Below are 21,763 nucleotides of genomic sequence, written 5' to 3' on the forward strand. Positions count from 1 at the left end.
TCCTTATCCTCTTACATTTTATATTCATACTGATTCCAGTTCCATCTCCTTTTTTTTTTTTTTTTCTCGAGACAAGGTCTCCCGAAGTTTCTGAGGCTGGCCTTGAACCTGCAATCCTCCTGCCTCAACCTCTAAGTAGGTAGGATTACAGGCACACACCACCTCACACAGCTATGGCTTGAACTCTTGAAGTTTATGTCAATCTAAATGTTTGTTTGTTTTACTTGTAGATGGACACAATAACTTTATTTTATTTATTTTTTTATGTGGTGCCGAGGATTGAACCCAGAGCCTCATACATGCCAGATGGCAAGAGCTCTTATCACTGAGCTACAACCCCAGCCCCCCTAAATGTTGTAATACAAAGACCAGAGGGGTTCTTCTATAAACTCTGAATTAGAAGAATAGTTAGATTTACTTTGTTTAGATTTTTTTCTTTCTTCTGGTACTGGGAGCTGAACCCAGGGGCACTCAATCATTGAGCTACATCCTCAGCACTTTTTATTTTTTATTTTGTTGCCCAGACTGGCCTTATACTTGGGATCCTCGTGCCTCAGCCTCCTGCGTTGCTGGGATTACAGGTGTGCCTGTGTACATGGCTCATTTAGACTATCATCTAGCTTTTGTGTGAATACCTCCAGTACTGGGAGCTCACTGTCCCATGAAGTAGCACGCTCCATTTTGCACAACAGTTGTGATTTAGGAGTGTTCACTGGGCTGGGCTGGGGCTCAGTGGTGGAGCGCTTGCCTAGCATGTGAGGCCCTGGGTTCTGTCCTTAGCATACATGTAAATAAATGAATAAAACAAAGGTTCATCAGCATCTAAAAAACGAGAAGTGTATGCTGCCCCTCCCACTGGACCTCAGATTCTTCAGAGGCCCATGGGGAGAAGCTCTTCTCTGCCCACCCTGCGAGTGTTTGGAGAGTTTCTAGCCTCTTTGGGTGTCCTCTTCTGCAGGCCGAGGAAACCTGACTTCTTCAATGCTGGTCAGCCTGCCATGCTGCCGAGCAACAGCACTGCGTGCTTCGTGACCTTGGGTCACTATCCTAGGCTGGAGAGGGGGCCGCTGACGCTTAGGGGCATTTCCTGTGGATCAGTGCACTAGCATTTCACTTTATTTCCTTTAAACCCTCACAGCTACCCAGTGAGAGAGTTGCTAGCATTACCTGCATTGCAGAGATGGGGGTGGGGGTCAGGTTCCACAAGTTCACAGGAGTGAACATAGGAGAGCCCAGTCTGGCTGACTCCAGAGCGTGTGTTCTTAGAACGTGGAGTTTGATCTCATTTATAGATTTTTAAAAATATGGAGCCCAGAGATGTCAAGCGACCTGCCCAGAGGCTCCAGCCTGCCAGTGGGTGAGCTAGGACTAGATTCGGATCTCCCTTCCAGAACAAAGCTCTTTTAAACCTCTGGCACTGGAAGTGGCCCCTGGCAGGCTCCCAATCTGTTTTCCTACTTTAAAAGCTGGCTTTCCTCATCCCACTGGCCAGCTGTTATTGGACCCTTCCTGTGTGTCTAGAACGGTTACTTAAAATCAAGTGGGTGATGCCAGGGTGGCAAGACCAGGTTTCTTAAATCACATCTGCATGAAACAGCAAGAGGAACCCAACACATTTTGCTGCATTTTTGTGCCCAAGTGGTAATGATGCTTATATTTCTTGGCAATAAAATCATTTAAAAAATGCACTCCAGGTGTTGGGGGTGTAGCTCAATGGCAGAGCATGTGTTGAACATGCCCGAGGCCCTGTTTCAACCCCCAGCACCAGGGGTTCCTGGTCTGATACTGCAGATACTCGATTCAGAAGCCAGCGGTGACCCTCAGCATACTGTCGTTTCAGAATCCATCCTCCACGCTCAATCCTGTCATCCTTCTGAATGCTGAAACTTCCATTTTATGGCATCATTCCCCCACTCCTGTGGCTCTGGCTACCTTACAGCCTTCCCACAAACCACTGAGCCAGGTTGCTTCACACGCCCTCTGGCCTTGCGTCTGGTCTTCCCTTGCTCGGAGGGCGTCTTGCTTCCAGCCACTTAGCCCAGTCCAACACAATGCCAAGTTCATTTTCCCTGACTTTCCCTACACAGAACCTCCGAGCTCTCAGTCTTCCAGCAGCTACTGCCCGGGTGACTCGGTCCTTACGAGTAGATCTGTGCACACGCAAAGGTTCAGTCCCTCCAAGCAAGTGCTTAAACCCTACTTCCTGGGTCCTGCACACGAGGCTCAGAACGGGAGCTGGCCCACTGGTAGACTCACAAAAAACTCCTTGCCTGACTTCAGAAATGTTAATTGTGGCATTAGTTTTAAAGAGTAGATGTCAGTGAATCTTTGTGCTTTTCAAAGCATGAAATAAAGTTCCTGGTTTATTAATTGAAATAAAGAACTGAAGGAAGTGGTTTATTCTCTTGGTAAAGACAAGTCATATGAAAAATTGTGTTCTGACCTGAATTTTATAAATCAGTATCCAGTGAGAGTCATCATAACTTCAGTGAAACAGAGGATTAGTACATCTGTCTCCTTGAGACCCAAAACTGTTTTCCTTAAATTGGTCTCCTAGAACTTAAATGTCACAGACTAATTCATGTAGTGCAGTAAGTTAGTGCATGAATCAGCACCTGTTCACAAACCAGGCAAGGATGGGTGGACACCCCTGCTCAGCACCAAAGTCTGGGTCCCTAGTGAATGACAACTGAGCTAGCTTCATTTATTATTATTATTGTTGTTGTTGTTGTTGTTATTAATTATTATTAAGCACTGAGGATGGAACCTAGGGCCTTGGAGAAGGAAAGAACAAGCTTCACTCCCAGCCCCTGAGCTGGCTTTAATGGTCCTTTCAACTCCAGTAGTCTGGTCAGTGAAGTGCAATAAGTATTAATAAAGTTTAAAATGTCTTGTTGGACAGTTTACAAAAAAAAAAAAAAAATCACCCCAGGATTTATCAGCTCTGCAAGTTTGAATCCTTGCCGCTAATGGATATTTGGCTTTTGAATGCAAGCTGAAAATGGTACTCTTCTGAATAAATGGTTCCACTGAGATGCAAGAAAATAAATCAGCAGATCACCCAAGTGGTGGTGGCTAGAACAGCTGCTCCCCACTGGCTGCCCACAGCCCATGCATGTGTGGTGTCTCTGGAGCCAGAGAGACATCTGTTCAGATTCCTCCTGTTCCATCTACTAGCTGTCATTTTGGACAAGCTACTTAATCTCCATCAGCCCCAATCTCCTTATCTTTATTTATTTATTTTTTAATATTTTGTAGTTGTCAACGGATCTTTTATTTATTTACTTATTTATATGTGGTGCTGAGGATCAAACCCAGGGCCTCACACATGCCAGGCAAGTGCTCTACCACTGAGCCACAACCCCAGCCCCAATCTCCTTATCTTTAAAATTGGGCGACTTGCCGTCATGCCAGCTTATTGTGAGGATAGAATCTAATAATGCTGAAAGGCGTGTGGCACAAAATCAGAAAGTAGGCTCGCACTGTGATAACTATTGTGCTCAGCCCTCCATGGTTGGCTAAACCCCTAAGAATAAACTTGCACATTCACTTAGCGGTTTGCATTTTCCAGGATGTTGTTACAAACATTATTGCTTCATTTGATCTTCATACAACCTAGTGAGATTGAAAAAAGATTATTATTATTCAGCCGGGCACTGTGGTGCATGCCTGTGATCCCAGCGAACATGGGAGGCTGAGGCAGAAGGACTGCAAGTTTGAGACCAGCTTCAGCCACTTAGGGAGACCCTGTCTCAAAATTTTTTTAAAAAATGCAAAAAAGGGCTGGGGATGTAGCTCAGTGGTAAAGGACCCGGGTTCAATTCCCAGTACCAAGAAAAAAACAAACAAATGAAAATGCAAACTATACTTAACAGAAAGTAGTTCAGCAGTTGTCAGGGAATGGAACCAGGAGAGATAAAGAGGGAGCAGTTCAAAGAGGCACAAGGAAATGTTTGGGGCTGATAAGTTCCTTGACTTGATGCATGATAGTGTCATAAACATGTTGAGATGTTCCTGATTTTATGTATACTTTAAGTAAATACAGTCCATTGTATGTCAATTATACCTCAGTAAAGCTGTTTGAAGGGCAGGAGGAAGAAGGTGGAGAGGGAAATGGAGAAGAGGCGGGTTCTCTCTCCAGGTTCCCCCTGCTTGTTCCCTGCTAGCACGCATGCCCAGGCCTGTAGTAAACTGCTCCTCTGACTCTTTCGTGGTCAGTATGTTGGAGGTCTTGGGAGAAAGGACTGGTCTGGGACTCAGGATTCCTGGTGGCTGGTGTCTCTTCTGCTTACAAAGGCACGATGCTGGGCTGTAGCCTGACCTCCCTCGGCCAGCCTCCCTTGGCCACACTGACCCTGCTTGCCCCACCTGCCCGTGGCATTGGTTGGAGGATTGATTTCCCAGGGACACGCCAGAGTGCTCTGCACCATGTATGTGAGTCCAAGGGCGCAGGGCGGCGGGGTGACAGGCATGATCCTGACCTCCTTTCTAGAGCATTCCCGACCATGGAAGCTACGATGTAACAGAGTCCCCATAGCCCTTGAGTCCTTGAATCCTTCTGCTAAGGGGCCCCAGATTCCGACTCCATGTTTCCTTGTGTCCACTCCTTTAATTCATCCGGAGCTGTGTTCCAGATCCAGGGCTGTCACTCCCTCAGTGAGCCACACCGCTGCGTCTCCACTCTGAGCATCTGATAAATGGGGGTCAGACTCATTGGCCCACAGTATCTTCTGCTCCTACATCGTGGGTTCCATCACCCTCTTGTCCGACTATCTGCCTGCTTAGTCACTCCATTTGGGGAGAGCAAGGTGGCCAGTGGCTCTCCCCTCCAACCTGACCTTTAGTGGTGTCGAGGCCTTGGGGTGATGATGACCTTACCAGTTCCCCACCGAGACACACACACACACCCCTCATGCACAGGCCCCATAGATTTGCTCCTCCCAGACACTCTACCTCACTTTTGTTTCGGTGTGATAACCACCACACTAACACCCACCCAGATACCGTCTTAAGTTCATCCCCTCCAAAGCGCTCATGTGAGCTGGTTAAAAATCTTACCTCCCAGAAAGTTTGGTCATCAAGTTTGGTCTCATGAGGTGCCCTCCAGATTTTGAGTTTCAGGAGCAAACCTTAAACAAATGGTAATTCAATATTAAAATATTTGGAGCACATTTATGATCTCAAGATGAACCTAAATATTGTGTGTAGACTGTGGTATCTCAACAGAAACCCTGTGTGGTCCACCTGGGGGAGATAGGCGAGTGGAAGGACGGTCCCTCCTGGACCAGTGACGTCAACTCTGTGGGCATCTTCTAAAAGGAGTGGCGGAGAGGACACCAGGCAGCGTCCAACAGCCCTGGCTCTGACGAAGGGCCCTGGCAGGTGGGCCTCACTCAGAACTGATGGTTCAAAACACGAGAGCTGCCATGGAGAGCGACTCCCAGCAGGCCCAGGTAGGTCCGTCTTGACCTGCTCCAACGCCTCCCAGCAACCCCAGCTCGAGACTCCACTGTGAAGTGACCATCAAGGACAACTTGCTTTTGTTCCTGTTCCTTTTTCCTATCTGGCCTCTGCCCAGAGAGCTTGACCCTTTGGGTCCCCTTGGCTCTGCAGTTAGTGAATTTCCCAGAATACGTCACACAAGTGAGTGCTAACCTTTCACGTGAAGCAGGAAATGCTCCTCTTGGGTCTATCTCTATACACATGGCGGGGGAGTTAAAAGACAAAGGTCTGACTGTTGCTGAGGCGACCTCTAATTCCTGGGTCTGAGCAATCCCCTTGCCTAAGCCTCCCGAGCAGCTGGGACCAGAGGTGCACACCACTGCACCCAGCTCTCCTGGTGTTTTTAATGACGACTGGCTCGTGTACTGAATAATAAGGCTAACAGGAGAAGGCACGTGCTTCATGAACTTCTATTTTCCTTTGGAAGTATATGCTTTTAACTGATATAGGCATGCGGGGGGCTAACGGCACCCATCACATAGCTAGAATTATTCAGAAGTCATCTCTAGCGCCCATGTGAATTTTCCAGATAACTAAGGTTTCCCCTCATCACTCATGAACATCGGTCTAAAATGCTTTTTGTGTGTTTGCAGGGGAGGGGATGGGGGGTGCTGAGGATTAAACCCAGGGGCACCTAACCACTGAGCCACATCCTCAGCCCTTTTTATTTTTTATTTGAGACAGAGTCTCGCTAAGCTACTTAGGGCCTCACCAAGTTGCGGAGGCTGGCCTTGAACTTGCAATTCTCTTGTCTTAGCCTCCCAGATCACTGGGATTACAAGCATGCACCACCTTGCTTGGCTTAAAATATATTTTCTTGTCTTAAGAGACAACACTGAACATATTTAGAGACACTAAAAAAAAAAACAAAAAAAAAAAAACCAGAATCCAAAGCCAACCTCAGCCACAGTGAGGTGCTAAGCAACTCCCTGAGATGCTCTCTCTAAATAAATACAAACTAGGGCTGGGATGTGGTTCAGTGGTCAAGTGCCCCTGAGTTCAATCCCCAGTACTAAAAAAATAAAATAAAATAGAACCCAGAACCACAGTTAGAAACACCCATGGACGCGGAGTGCTGTACACCTGGAGCCCCGTGGCTGGCAGGGCCTGTGGGCCTGTGCCTGCCGCCCAGGCATTTCCAGTCCTGGGCTCTGGAATTAAGAAGTGCTGGTCCTCTGCCAGGCTCTGTGTTCATTTCTGACTCTGCCAACATGTCACCTCTAGAGACCATCCACCTCTCATCGCTGTCTAACCTGCCGGAACGGGGAAGCCCAACCAGTCCAGACAGGCCCGGGTGGGCCCGGGTGGGGGCAGCAGCTAGGAACAAGCTGCGGGCCTGGTGTCAGCATGCGGCTTGGTGCTACTGTGGTTGCTTTTGCGACTTCTGGCCCTCCCTCTGGCCAGGTCCTTTCTGAGTGTGTTGCGTGTGGCTCTGGGTTCGAAGCTGGACCTTGAGCCGCGGCAGGAACTCTGCCTGGGAGCCACGGTGGCCCAGCCGAGTCGTCTGCGTTCCCTAAGCTGCCTGCAGGGGTGACGGGTGTCTCTTCTGCTGCTCTTGCGCGACTCCTGGGTGCTCACAGTGCGAGTCAGTGCCCCCCGTACACGCTGTGAGGAGGGCGCTGGAGCCTGGGAGCCCGCGTGGAGTCCTCGCTGATCTAATTCTGAACTGGGAAGATGGGGCCTGGGTGTTCATCTGCTAAACACCGCCGTCCAGCCCAGGGTCGGCCGGTTGGCTTGTGGCCCTAATGCACCTCCATCTCTAATCCTCTCAGGTTTCATCGAAAGCTCAGGCCAGACACTGAGCCAATGTCTTAGGCCCCAAATTACCCAGGTCGCTTCAAGAATACCTCCATATACTTCTCAGTGGGGAGGGAAGCAGATGTTATTACTGTAATCCTTGCATTGTACAGAGAAGCTCACCAGGCCCAGAGGGAGTGAAGTAATAAGCCGGTGTTACCCAACTCTGTGCCTTGTGGGCCACTCTGCCTCTGATTTGGCTTCCACCCCCTGCCTAGGACACACCCGTGGATGTCTAACCAACAGGAGGTGTTTGCCTGTGGAATCGAGTCCCCTTCTGGGCAGATGAATATTCTGACCGAAGGCCTTTCCATCTCTGGAATTATATATTATATGATTTTAAAAAAATCAGGGTCTGAGCCTTTTGCCTCATTGAGCTGGAGCTGAGGGGTCTGTTCATGGGGGAGGGGAGGGCGCCCACGCAGCCAGCCCAGGCAGGATGTGCCCTGGGCCCTGTGTCATACTGACCTGTCAGGAGACCAGAGGCCAGACTTAGGATCACAGCGAAGCTGAACGCCGCCGTCCCCATGAGCACCTTCATGTCAACCCTGGAGATGACAAAGCAGAGGGTCACCCGGGCATCCCACCGCAGGGGCCGTCGGGAGCGAAAGGACAGTTGGCATCAGCCACTGCCAGGATGAGCCACGTGGAGACCACATTCCTCCCCGGCTGGGACGGTCCCTGCCATTGTCCTGCAGAGCCGTGCAGACCCGTGCTCAGGGGAGGAAGGAGGAAGGAGGGCTTCCAAGACTGACCTATTTTGATCCTCAGACCCCATGGATAATAAACTAGACCAGGAGTCTGCAGACCCAAGTTCCAGTCCCAGCTGTCACTAGCGGTGTGATCCCGGGCGAGTCACTTAGCCTCTCAGAGCCCTGGTTTCCTCGGAATGAAGACGAAGGCTTCACTTCCCTCAGGGCGGGTAGGGGGTAGCTTGGTACCTGCCGCGTCCCCTCCCCCCCTATTCCTGGGCCATGCTTCCTGCTAACACTTCTGGGTCCCTCTCTCCTCAGAGCCATTCCAGCATCACCTTCTCTTTTTTTGTTCTGTTTTGTTTTAGTTGTTAATGGACCTTTATTTCATTTTTTTTATTTTTATGTGGTGCTGAGGATGGAACCCAGGGCCTCACACGGGCCAGGCGAGCTGCCGCCACCGAGTCCAGCCCCCGCCCCCAGGGCATCACTTTAAAAATTAAGCACTAACAGGAACCCGGAGGCTGAGTGATCCCCAGGTTCAGCCCCAGCCTGGGCTCTGGCCTCGTCACCGTCACCGCACTGCTCGGTGATTGGGCAAAACAAGGCAGTTTTCAGGTCTTTTCCGCATTTCAAAGCTCCATAGGCAGGTGGGCAGGGCCCCATTTTGAAAACAAGGAAAGCAGAGCCCAGAGCCTGTAGGAGCCCCCACCATTTCTGGGTGATCTTGGCCACTCAGTAAACCTGGCTTTACTGCCGCTTATTGTACGGTGGGGCAATGATGGCAGTACCCACCTCGTGGCTTCAGGGGGAGAGAGGCCACACTGACCGGCATGCAGGATCATCAGCGGGGTAGATGAAGCCAAGTCCCCCCTCCAGGTGACAGGGCCAGGCCCTTCCTCTACCTCCTTTGTCTCTCTCTGGTAGTCTGCCTCCACCCAGCACCAAACACACTCAGGCTAACAGCTCAGGGAAATGTTTGTTGAATGAATGGAAAATCCAGTAAATTACCCAATTCATTGATCTACTAAGGGCAACTTTTAGAGAAAAACACAGCACATGTGCATGACCTTGCAAAGATTCTTAAACAGACGTAAAAGAGCTAAATCAAACCGTGACAAATTAGACTCCACTAAAATTAAGAACTGCTATTGATCAAAAGACACAAGAAAGTGAAAGTAACTCACAAAATGTGAGAAGATATTTGTAATATATATACACATATGTGTGTATTCGTATATATGTAAAACAAAAGACCCGAATTTTGAATATATAAAAAGTTCTTACAAATCAATAAGAAAAAGAACAACACAATAGAAAATGGTTTGGGAACTCGAACAGACATGTCACCAGATATCCAAATGCCCTAAAAGTACCCTGTGAAAGTTCCCCCCTTTCCCCACCCCAGATTTGGGGATTGAACCCAGAAGTGCTCTCTCAATGAGCCACCTCCCCACCACTTTTTTATTTTTTGAGACAGGGCCTTGCTACATTGCTGAGGCTAGCCTTGAATTTGCAATCCTTCTGCCCCAGCCTCCTGAGTAGCTGGGATTATAGTCATGCACCACCGAACCCAGCTAAGTGCTCCATTTAAGTAGTCCTTGAGGAAGTTAAAATTGAAACATATTGGTGACTAAATGGCTAATTAAAATGAAAGAAAACACTAAGTGTTAGAGAACACAAACAGGAGGACCCTCCTGTACTATTGGCAGTTAGATTGGCGTGAACTGTTGGGGAAAACTGGTGATAGCCACTCAGACTTATCATTTGGATACCATATGACATATCAGCTCTGCTTCTAGGCATAAACTCCACAGAACTGCATTCGTTTTCCCAAAATAAACATGCTAAAATGTTCACAGGAGCAATTCTACAGTATTCATGCTAACTCCAAACTGGAAACTACCCAAATGCTCATCAATAATGGACAAATAAATTGCACCATATTCACACAATGGAACACTTATTCTTATTTGTCTCTCTGGCATTCATTTATCATAGGACCACACTAGTGGCCAAAGTTATTTACTTCATTCTCCTGCAAGTCAACTCTTGGGAACTCATAAACTCTGACACATCCATTCTCACTTCCAGCCCAAGAGGGGACATGCCCACCCAGTTACTCCCCTGTTGCTGCTGTCATACAGGCATCCTGCCAGTTTCCTTCCCCTCCTCTCTGCCACCTGGCCCCTGCATGTGATATGGTTTTGTGTGGCCCTGCCTGGGGTGCTGGGCCTCTCCTTGCAGTAGAACTGTGAGAAACCTTAAGTTATCCCTTCCAGTGACATTGACCCCCTTTGTGTCGCCACTCAGTCACCTGTATGAATTAAGACCCAGGCATGATGGAACACTATACTCCACTGAAAAAGGAACACGTGGATGAATCGGACACCTCAGTGGTGAGCACAAGATGCCAGGCACACACAGCACAGGCTGCCTCCGTTACTCCATGTCCATAAAGCATAAAACCAGGCAAAACTGAAGGAGGCCAATAGAAGCCAGGTTAGTGGTCATCCTGGGATGAGGCATGGAGAGATTTTGAGTGCTGGTTACATAGACATGTCAAAAATTCATCAGGTAGTACCTTGATATTCACACTTTCCTGAGTGTAGATTATACTTTAATTAAAATATTTTTAAAAGCAACAAGTGGCAGAATGGAGGCTAAACCCATACCAGCTAACCCATAATGCGCATTTTTTTTTGTTTATTTATGTATTTATTTTTTTGGTACCGAGGATTTAACCCCAGAGCACTTAACCACTGAGGTACACCCCCGGCCCTTTTTTATAATGTATATATATTTTTAAGTTGTAAATAGATACAATATCTTGTATGTATTTATTTTTATGTGGTGCTGAGGATTGAACCCAGTGCCTCACCTGTGTGAGGCAAGCGCTCTACCACTGAGCCCCAGCCCCAGCCCCTCCCCAGCCATTTTTTATACTTTATTTAGAGACAGGGTCTTGCTAAGTTGCTTAGGGCCTCACTAAGTTGCTGAGGCTGGCTTTGAACTCTCGACCCTCCTGCCTCAGCCTCCTGACCCGTGGGATTACAGGCGTGCGCCACTGCATCTGCCCCGTAACCCACACTTTGGTGGTGCCAAGGGAAAGCAGAAATGGACGGAGGAGGATCCATGCTAGATTAATCGTTCCCGGGTGCATCCCCACCCCTATACCAGGCCCTGGCTCTTTGCCAACAGATTTCACATGATCCTGGCCGCAGACTTCGAGCCAGAGTTTGCGTCTGTGTTTCCCAGAGCAGAAGTCCAGGTGAGAAGTGAACAAGTGTCCCCTTGCTATCCGGCTTGGAACTAGTGGCTCTTGGGATTCCAAGCAGGCAGGCCTGACTGTGGCCACCAAACTGAGCCAAGTTTCCCCAATTTCCACATTTGAGGGCGACCTTCACATACTTAGCCATAGATGCTATTTCTTTTAAAAAGTTCTTTAAAAACAAAAACAGACCCCTCCCCCCCTGCTTTATATAAATGAATTCAAAAGGCAACGTTGCATCACTAACCTCAAGGAAAGGGAAACCGGGAGATGACTGTAAAAAGAAATAGAACCAAAACAAAGTGTTGCTAAAATCTCCCCCAGAGGTGAACGGGGGTTGCCGCCTCTGCTTTTGTTCAACAGGAAAGTTAGCCAGAGTTCTAAGGCACAGAGACCTCAGTCCAAGGGAAGACTTTATGCCCTGGTCAATCAAAGGCCTGAGCAGGGGCTAAGGCTGTGGCTCAGTGGTAGAGCGTTGGCCTAGCGCGTGGTAGGAACTGGGTTCGATCCCCAGCACCACATCAAACTAAATAAACCAGGGGGGAAAGGCCTGAATGAGAATTGAAGATGGAAAAAGAACACCCGTGTTGCACTATTCAGCATTACTTCTGTGAATCTGCTCATCACTTAAAAATCCCACCATGAGTGAAAAGTAGCCCATCCCGGCCGCAAGCACCGCATCTGCACTCAGCCTGGGTCCCACATGCTCATCTGAACAGAAAACTGGCAAATACCGTTCATGGAATGGATGAAGAGGTAACTGACTTGCCCAGTCACGAGCTAATCAAACCGCTGATCCTGACTGCAGCTCGCTCCACCCTTCCATGGGCAGAGCTGCCTGTGGTAGGAAAGCAGCAGCACCAATAAACATCCCCAAACGGGGGCCACAGCCAGGCATGGTGGCGCACGCCTGTAATCCCAGCGGCTCTGGAGGCTGAGGCAGGAGGATCGCGAGTTCAAAGCCAGCCTCAGCAACTTAGAGAGGCCCTAAGCAACTCAGTGAGACCCTGTCTCTAAATAAAATACAAAATAGGGCTGGGGATGTGGCTCAGTGGCACAGCAGTTGCCTAACATGCTCCATCCCCAACCTGGCAAAACAAAGAAACAGAACAACCCACACTTAAAGACCTTGAGGTTCATGCCTGCAGTCACATGATTGGTAAATACGCCCCTGCTCTGTCTGCCTCTAAAGCCTGGGCCTTTGCTTCCAGCAGACCAAAGTTCTCACCAAAGGGGGTCACGGCTGTCACTCTGCCTTTTGCTTCGCCAGGTTCCTGCAGAGGTGAGAGGACAACTACTGCTTGGTCCTCTGCTGAGTCACCCTGATGGCTCCACAGGCTGCAGGACTGATCTGCCCAGCTGTGTTCAGTGATGCAGCTTGAATCAGCTGGTGGGAGCATTTACACCACAGTAATCAGCAAGTGCAGGGAAAGGCTTTGTCCTCCCAAGATTAAGAACAGTCTCTTAGTCCTCTGCCAGCACGCTTGCTGAATTTTTTATTTATTTATTTATTTTTCCTGTAGGCCAGTGAGTCTCAAACTCAGGCTTGCCTGAGACTCACCTAGAGGGCTTGTTAAAACACAGCAGCACTAGGACTGGGGGTACAGCTCAGCAGTAGAGCATTTGCCTAGCATGTGCAAGGCCTGCATTCCATCCTCAGTCCAGAAAGAAAAAAAGGTGGTTAGGCCAGGCACGGTGACATGCCTGTAATCCCAGTGGCTCTGGAGGCTGAAGCAGGAGGATTGTGAGTTCAAAGCCAGCCTCAGCAATTTAGTGAGGCCCTAAGCAACTCAGCAAGACCCTGTCTCTAAATAAAATACAAAAAGAGGCTGGGGATGTGACCCTTGGTTTCAATCCCTGCTACAAAAAAAAAAAAAAAAAAGATTGTCAGGCCCTATTCCACATAGGTTTGGGGTGGGGCCATAGGATTTGCATTTCTAGCAGGTTCCCTGGTGCTGCTGATGTCTGAGAACCACTGTCCTAGGAGAATCACAGAGCCACACAGAACTGGGGACCTAGAAGTATAGATGGTCCACAGGTTAAAGGTTGGTATCCCACAAACAGAATTCAGTCCACTCAACATCACTAATGATTTTGAATTTTTCACCAACGTTTGGGGAATGCATGCAAAATTCTGGACTTCTGGTTTCTCTTGAAAACAGTGGATCTAGTGACACGGAACCTGGGTCCCTGCACAGCAGTGGTTACCTGAACTGAAAGAGCAGCCGCCAGCCTCCCTGGGCGGGTCTCATTTTATATGTTATCTGCCTGGTTCCTCCAGGCATCTGAGCTGGGAACCCTGCTGGATCAACCCCTCATTTTACAGAATGGGGTTCTGAGGCCCAGAGAGAGGAAGCGATTTACCTGGAGGAGCACAGCTTGATAGTGTGGCAGTGGCAGACGCAGCATGGACGACACTGCCGAGGGGCCTCCACACAGACCACCCTCTCCCCTCCCGAGTGGGGTCCTCCTCAGCTCAGCACTCAGGCAGGGACAGGTCTCCCACCCATGAGCGTCCTACAGATTGGGGCTATGGTCGCCTCGATTGTCGGAGCTCCACAGGATCCAAGAGGTGAAAGAGACCCCACCCCCTCCACGATTTCTCAGAGATGCCTCCAGTCACCGGCTCGAACCCCACTTCCTCCACCTTTAGACCCAGGTTCCAGCCACGTGACCTTGGGCAGATGGCTGGTTGTGAAGATCATATGGCGCATGTAATTTTTTTTTTTTTTTTTTTTTTGGCCACAATGAGTAGCAGGCAACGGACAGTGGTCAATATGAGTAATGTCATCATGCTGTATCAGCTCACCTGTACAGTCTCAGTTTATGCGAGCCATGTCCAGCAAAAACTCACAGGAACGCCAGGCGGTCAGAGCAGGGCTCTGGTAAGTTAAGTGCTTATTGCTGTCCATTCTCTGGGGGACACATAGCCTGCCTCTCATCCAGAAGCCCATGATCCCCCCTCACAGTGAGGCGGCCACCAAGCCCCGTCCCTCTCTGCACCTTGAGGATTGGCTGTGCTTAGACTTCCCTACGTCAACTTCTTAAATCTTCTTAACCAAACAGCGTGGTTAAACAGCCTCCCCACGAGCCCACCAGAGGAGACCCTCTCATTGTCCCCATTCATACTGGGGCAACCGAGGCGGGAGTGCTTCTGTGGTGACCCTGCAGGAATGTGGGGGGAATGACCTGAAGGTCATCCAGCGCAGCCTCAGCTCCATGGTTTAGAAAACAGCTCCAGCGGGCTTCAGCCTGACTGCTCTGCTCTGCCTGCCTGTCTGGGCCTCTCTGAGCTCCACCTTGGCCCTGCACCCCAGGGGAGAAGGGGCTGGGGAAGTGATAACCCAAGCAAGGGAAGACTTTATTGACCAGCTTATTCCTGAGGACTAGGAAGCGCCAGGCCCTGAACGCACAACCCCCTCCCCAGGGCCCTGGGCACATTTCCTACTGCACGGGATCGGGGCGTTAAGGAAGTGGGCCAAGTTACCCACATGGAAGGCTTGGTGTTCCAAAGCAGCACGAGGTAGGCGAACTCTCCAAGCAGACCCGGCAAGCCGAAGGTATAGTGCACACCATTGAAGTCCTGGATCCCCAGCACGTGGTTAAAACTCACCTGGGGACAAATGGCATTGTGAGTGTATCTGCAACTGTCCCCACCCTTTTTACACACCCTTAGCCTCCAGGACGCCAAGTGGTGACAGATGTGAGGCTCACCTACAGAAGCCCCTCTCAGACCTGAACGTGCACTTCCACCCCTGAGACGCTTGTGTAAATGCAGACAATCAGTGGCCCTGAGGGGGCCTGGGATTTGGCACTTCTGACGCCAGTGCTGCTAGTCCACGGCTCACACTCTGAGTGGCCAGGAACTCGTACGGTCATTACTCACATTTGCGGCCCACGATTCTATGCTGGGGACAGGGAGAAGCTGCCCTGTGCCTCGCAGAATGTTTAGCAGCAGCCTGGCTTCCGCCCACATTCTACACTCCGGTAGTGCCCCCACCTGTGTGCCAAGATGGGGGGTGGGGGATGGTGGGGGATGGGTAAGCACCGGTCTAGACAGGCTTAAGCGGCATCCCTTAGAAAATATGGTCGTTGAGATGAAGTCGGAAGGAGGGCGCTGAGCACCTCTGACGCCTATGCTGTGCTCCCTCCACCTCCCCGGCAGCCCAGGTGCAAACTGCATCAGGCTGGTTCCCTCCATAGAACCCCCTTGTCTTCAGAGTAAGAATTTAGATTAAGCCCGGCAAGGTGGCACACGCCTGTAATCCCAGCAGCTCGGGAGGCTGAGGCAGGAGGATGGTGAGTTCAAAGCCAGCCTCAGCAATGGCGAGGCACTAAGCAACACAGTGAGACCCTGTCACTAAATAAAATACAAAAATAGGGCTGGGGATGTGGTTCAATGGTCGAGTGCCCCTGAGTTCAATCCCTGATACCCACCCCGCCAAAAAAAGAATTTAGATTAGACTAGTCATCCAGCTGAGGAGGTGGCTTCTTCCTCCTCTGTGGCTCCACCAGGCTGCCAGGGAAACCCCAGGCTCTGGCCATGAGAACATCTTTCTGTCTCCCGGTGGGGCACGAGCTTTCTCACGGCTGAGTCTTGTTCACTCAGCTTCTTCTGCCTGGAATACATTTCTCACTTCTCCACCTGGCCAGTACCACTTACCTGTCACAGCTCCACTAAGATGTCCTCTGCTCTGGGACTCATTTCCTGACTGTCTCAGGCCAGCTTAGACATCTAAATTCCAGTAGCACCTATTGCACGGTGGTTGTCTGTCCATTTCCCTCACTAGGCTATAGCTTGAGAAGTGTTAAAATGTACATGATGAATAAAAACATTAGTTGATTAATGATCTTTGAATAGCATCACACAGACACCAGTAGTTGGTTATATCAGAGCAACCGAAGGACCCCAAAAAACCAAGGGACACTGGGCCTGACGGTGACTTGTTGCACTTTTATTTGTTTAGTACCAGGATTGAACCCAGGGCAGCTTTACCAATGAGCCACATCCCCAGCCCTTTTTATATCTTGAGATAGGATCTTGCTAAATTGCTGAGGTGGGCCTCAAACCTGTGATCCTCCTGCCTCAGCCTCCCAAGTCTCTGAGATTACAGGTGGGCAACACAGCGCCTGGCCTTGTTATGCATCCTTTTTTTGCATGTTCTCCTTTCTTTTTTTTTTTTTTTTTTTAATTTATTTTTATTGTAAACAAGTGGGATACATGTTGTTTCAGTTTGTACATGGAGTAACAGCATACCATTTGCATATTCATAAATTTACATAGAGTAATGATGTTTGATTCATTCCATTATTTTTTTTCCTTCCCCCACCCCTCCCCCCTCTCTTTTCCCTCTATACAGTCCCTCCTTCCTCCATTCTTGTCCCACTCCCACCCCCCATGAAGTGTCATCATCCGCTTATCAGTGAGAACATTCCTCTTTTGGATTTTTGAGATTGGCTTATCTCACTTAACATGATATTCTCCAATTTCATCCATTTGCCTGCAAATGCCATAATTTTATTATTCTTTATAGCTGAGTAATATTCCATTGTATATATATATACCACAGTTTCTTTATCCATTCATCAATTGAAGGGCATCTAGGTTGGTTCCATAGTCTGGCTATTGTGAATTGAGCCGCTATGAACATTGATGTGGCTGTATCTCTGTAGTGTGCTGATTTTAGGTCCTTAGGGTATAGGCCGAGTAGTGGGATAGCTGGGTCAAATGGTGGGTCCATTCCAAGTTTTCTAAGGAATCTCCACACTGCTTTCCAGAGTGGCTGCACTAATTTGCAGCCCCACCAGCAATGTACGAGTGTACCTTTTTCCCCACATCCTCTCCAACACCTATTGTTGCTTGTGTTCTTGATAATCGCCATTCTAATTGGGGTGAGATGGAATCTTAGGGTGGTTTTGATTTGCATTTCTCTTACTACTAAAGATGTTGAACATTTTTCCATATATCTGTTGATTGCTTGTACATCTTCTTCTGTGAAGTGTCTGTTCATTTCCTTAGCCCATTTGTTGATTGGGTTATTTGTATTCTTAGTGTAGAGTTTTTTGAGTTCTTTACAGATTCTGGAAATTAGTGCTCTATCTGAAGTATGAGAGGCAAAGATATTCTCCCACTCTGTAGGCTCTCTCTTCACATTGCTGATAGTTTCCTTTGCTGAGAGAAAGCTATTTAGTTTGAATCTATCCCAGTTATTGATTCTTGCTTTTATTTCTTGTGCTATGGGAGTCCTGTTAAGGAAGTCTGATCCTAAGCCAACAAGGTGAAGATTTGGACCTACTTTTTCTTCTATAAGATGCAGGGTCTCTGGTCTGATTTCAAGGTCCTTGATCCATTGTGAGTTGAGTTTTGTGCAGGGTGAGAGATAGGGGTTTAGTTTCATTCTGTTGCATATGGATTTCCAGTTTTCCCAGCACCATTTTTTGAAGAGGCTATCTTTTCTCCACTGCATATTTTTGGCCCCTTTGTCTAGTATTAGAAAATTGTATTTATTTGGGTTTGTGTCCATGTCCTCTATTCTGTACCATTGATCTACCTGTCTACTTTGGTGCCAATACCATGCCGTTTTTGTTACTATTGCTTTGTAGTATAGTTGAAGTTCTGGTATTGCAATACCCCCCTGTTTCATTCTTCCTGCTAAGGATTGCTTTAGCTATTCTGGGATTCTTATTGTTCCAGATGAATTTCATGATTGCTTGCTCTATTTCTGTGAGGTATGTCATTGGAATTTTAATTGGAATTGCATTGAATCTGTATAGTACTTTTGATAGTATGGCCATTTTGACAATATTAATTCTGCCTATCCAAGAACATGGGAGATCTTTCCATCTTCTAAGGTCTTCCTTAATTTCTTTCTTCAGTGTTTTGTAGTTTTCATTGTAGAGATCTTTTACCTCTTTGGTTAGATTGATACCCAAGTATTTTATTTTTTTTGAGGCTATTGCAAATGGAGTTGTTTTCCTCATTTCCCTTTCTGCTGTTTCATTGCTTGTGTATAAAAATGCTATAGATTTATGCGTGTTGATTTTATAGCCTGCTATTTTGCTGAATTCATTGATGAGGTCTAGAAGTTTTCTGGAGGAGTTTTTGGATCCTCTAAATATAGAATCATGTCATCCGCAAATAGTGATAGCTTAAGTTCCTCTTTGCCTATTCGTATCCCTTTAATTTCTTTAGTCTGCCTAATTGCTCTGGCTAGAGTTTCGAGGACAATGTTGAATAGAAGTGGTGAAAGAGGACATCCCTGTCTTGTTCCTGTTTTTAAAGGGAATGGTTTCAGTTTTTCTCCATTAAGAATGATGTTGGTCATGGGCTTAGCATAAATAGCCTTTACAATGTTCAGGTATGTTCCTACTATCCCTATTTTTTCTAGTGTTTTCAGCATGAAGGGGTGTTGTATATTGTCAAATGCTTTTTCTGCGTCAATTGAAATAACCATATGATTCTTATCCTTAAGTCTATTGACATGATGGATTACATTTATTGATTTACAGATGTTAAACCATCTTTGCATTCCAGGAATGAACCCCACTTGATCGTGGTGCACAATTTTCTTAATATGTTTTTGGATACGGTTTGCCAATATTTTGTTAAGGATCTTAGGATCTATATTCATCAAGGATATTGGTCTAAAATTTTCTTTCCTTGATGTGTCTTTTCCTGGTTTGGGTATGAGGGTGATATTAGCTTCATAGAATGAGTTCGGTAGGGTACCCTCCTTTTCTATTTCCTGGAATACTTTGAGAAGTATTGGAATGAGTTCTTCTTTGAAGGTCTTGTAGAACTCGGCTGAGAATCCATCTGGTCCTGGGCTTTTCTTGGATGGTAGATTTTTAATGGCTTCTTCTATTTCATTGCTTGATATTGATCTGTTTAAATCGTGTATGTCCTCCTGGTTCAGTTTGGGAGGAGCATATGTCTCTAGAAATTTGTCAATGTCTTCGGTAGTTTCTATTTTGTTGGAATACGGATTTTCAAAGTAGCTTCTCATTATGTTCTGTATCTCAGTGGTGTCTGTTGTGCTATTTCCTTTTGCATCATGTATTTTAGTAATTTGAGTCTTCTCTCTCCTTCTCTTTTTTAGTGTGGCTAAGGGTTTATCTATTTTGTTTACTTTCTCAAAGAACCAACTTTTTGTTATGTCAATTTTTTGAATTGTTTCTTTTGTTTCAATTTCATTGATTTCAGCTCCGATTTTAATTATTTCCTGTCTTCTACTACTTTTGCTGTTATTCTGTTCTTCTTTTTCTAGGGCTTTGAGCTGTAATGTTAGGTCATTTAATTGTTGACTTTTCATTCTTTTCTGGAATGCGCTCCATGCAATGAATTTTCCTCTTAGTACCGCTTTCATAGTGTCCCAGAGATTTTGATACGTTGTATCATCATTCTCATTGACCTCTAAGAATTTTTCAATCTCCTCCCTGATGTTCTCCTTTCATCTCAGGGTTTCAAAGTCAGAGGACATAAAAAGACATCTGTTCACACCGCAGAGATGAAAAGCAGACTGCCTTATCTTTGGTCAAATCAAGCCTGGTCAATTCTTTATTTTGAGTCAAAACTGACTCCTGGCATATCCATTGTTTATCCACATTCAGCCTTCAAAAGCCCTTTGTTTTTTCTATGTGGTGTCTTCAAACTCTTTAAGAGTTGATGTCCCTAGACATTCCTCTTAGATGTACTTCATAACCAATTGGCTAGTGTGGAGCATTCTGGTATAATCATTACCCATGGAGTACAGAAGGATGAAAATCCATCCATGTGAAGAATTAAACTATCAGAGGGGACAGGACCTGGATTAGCAGCCTGGCTCTCCCTCTTCTGAGCGCTGCTGCTCCCCCCCTCCCCCCCACAGTTCCTCAGCAGCAGCCTGTGCCTGAGCACCTCCACCCCAGCCAAAGACAAAGACGGCCTAAGTTAAACCAAGGAGCCCCTTTTCCAGAGAATTTGGGACCTAGAGAGTCTGCCTGCTGTTTTCTTGAAGCAAAAGACCACATTCTACAATGTGGAGCAGAAGGGCAGGCAGGTCTACAGACTGAGAATCAAGCAGATATTCAGGAAAAGCAAGGAAAGAAGTAGACAGAGACCTACTGGCATCGCTTCACATGCAGTAACTCCTGGGTACCCGGAGGGTCTCTGTCCTTGGGTTCTAGACGCCCTGCCACCCTTACAACAAATCCCCTCTTAGCCGGAGCAAGCTCCAATGAGTCAAGTACTCGTTCCCCAGCACCCCAACAGATGCGCCAGCTAACTAGGGTGGTCCCTCTGCCAGGCTTGGAAGCCAACCTAAGAAGCACCCAAACACGCCTAACGCAGCCCATGGCAGAACACAGTGACCCATCAGGGACTCAGGCATCTGCAGACTTCAGACCAAGCAGAGAGTATTCATTGCCCAATTCCTTACCAGGCACTTGGCTCCCCCAATGGAGATCAACCCAGCCATAAGGCCCAGCAGCATAGCAACCCAAGGAGAGGAAATTAGGTGACCTGGAGCACTCAAAGCCACGCCTCCAGCCAGCACCGCATTGTGGGTGTGAATCTGCAAAGAAACAGCTGAGGTGAATGAAGAGAGGCAGGGACCCCACCTTGCCGGAAGCTGGCGAGCTGACTGCAGAGCAGCCCTGTAATGTCCTTCCTGCTCTGTTGTCCTGAAAACATCCCCTCCCCTCAGTGGGGACCAGGGGACCTTCCTCCATGGGCTTGCCCTAGTCCCACCTCTCAGGCTCAGGAGCAAGCAGTCATTCCAACTGGGAAGCAGGCAGGGAAAGACCCAGCACCCTGGCCTGTCACGCTAATTCGTGGGCACTTAGAAGAGCAGGGTTTCATGACTCCTACTTCATAACTATTGTCAGGACCTAGTTACCACATATAAGGCCCTGAGCCAGTAACCGGTGCAGAACATGAATAAACGCCTAATAAACATGAGCCACGGTTGTTGTTTTTATTGTCACTGGCTACCTGGTGCCAATGCCACTCCCTATGACCGGATCCAGTTCCAATAAGCCAGACCCTATTCCTGGGTCACATCTCTGCTGCTGTCCTTCATGCTCTGGATCTGGAGTCTTGTCTTGATCCCTTCTGGCCCCTTCATTTTAACCAGGCCTGGAGCCCTGGGCCCCGGCACAGGTCCTGGGCCTTCCTGACCCGATACCAAGTCCTACCTCCAAGGACGACCCCTCCTGTGTGCTCCTAGGCTCACGTGTGGCAACATCAGCCTCCCCTCAGCTTTGGAACTATGCTATGAATTGTCATGCGCCACATTCCCTCCACTCCAGGCCCGCCATCCACCATTTTCCCCAGCCCCTCTGGCTGCCTGACCCCTGCCTGGTCATCTGAGAATCTGCTTTCTTTCTCTTTCTCTCTCTCTCTCTCTTTTTGTGTGTGTGTGTGTATCTTTTTTTAACTGGGAAAAAATTGAAGGAAAAAACCCTGAAGACCCACTTTAACTGATATTTATATTTTGCTAGATTACTGTTCAACTTTCTTATG

At 47.8% G+C, this 21,763-nt stretch overlaps 1 protein-coding gene across 2 annotated transcripts in view; it reads right to left on the minus strand.

The window, feature by feature from the left end:
• RHCE (Rh blood group CcEe antigens) overlaps positions 1-21,763 on the minus strand; it is a 34,172-nt gene that overhangs the window by 723 nt on the left and 11,686 nt on the right. Inside the window, exons 5-8 of one of the 2 annotated variants that reach the window (XM_079130651.1) lie at positions 20,679-20,813; positions 14,754-14,875; positions 7,768-7,847; positions 5,059-5,129 (exon numbers count right to left, since the gene is read on the minus strand). In XM_079130651.1, the coding sequence (XP_078986777.1) occupies positions 5,059-5,129; positions 7,768-7,847; positions 14,754-14,875; positions 20,679-20,813 (408 nt within the window). Of the gene's footprint in view, positions 1-5,058; positions 5,130-7,240; positions 7,848-14,753; positions 14,876-20,678; positions 20,814-21,763 lie in introns of those variants that run through there. The other variant, XM_079130650.1, reaches the window with a different exon arrangement.

This window comes from Sciurus vulgaris (assembly GCF_902686455.1).
Source record: "Sciurus vulgaris genome assembly, chromosome: 1".
In the NCBI taxonomy this organism is placed as follows: domain Eukaryota; kingdom Metazoa; phylum Chordata; class Mammalia; order Rodentia; family Sciuridae; genus Sciurus; species Sciurus vulgaris.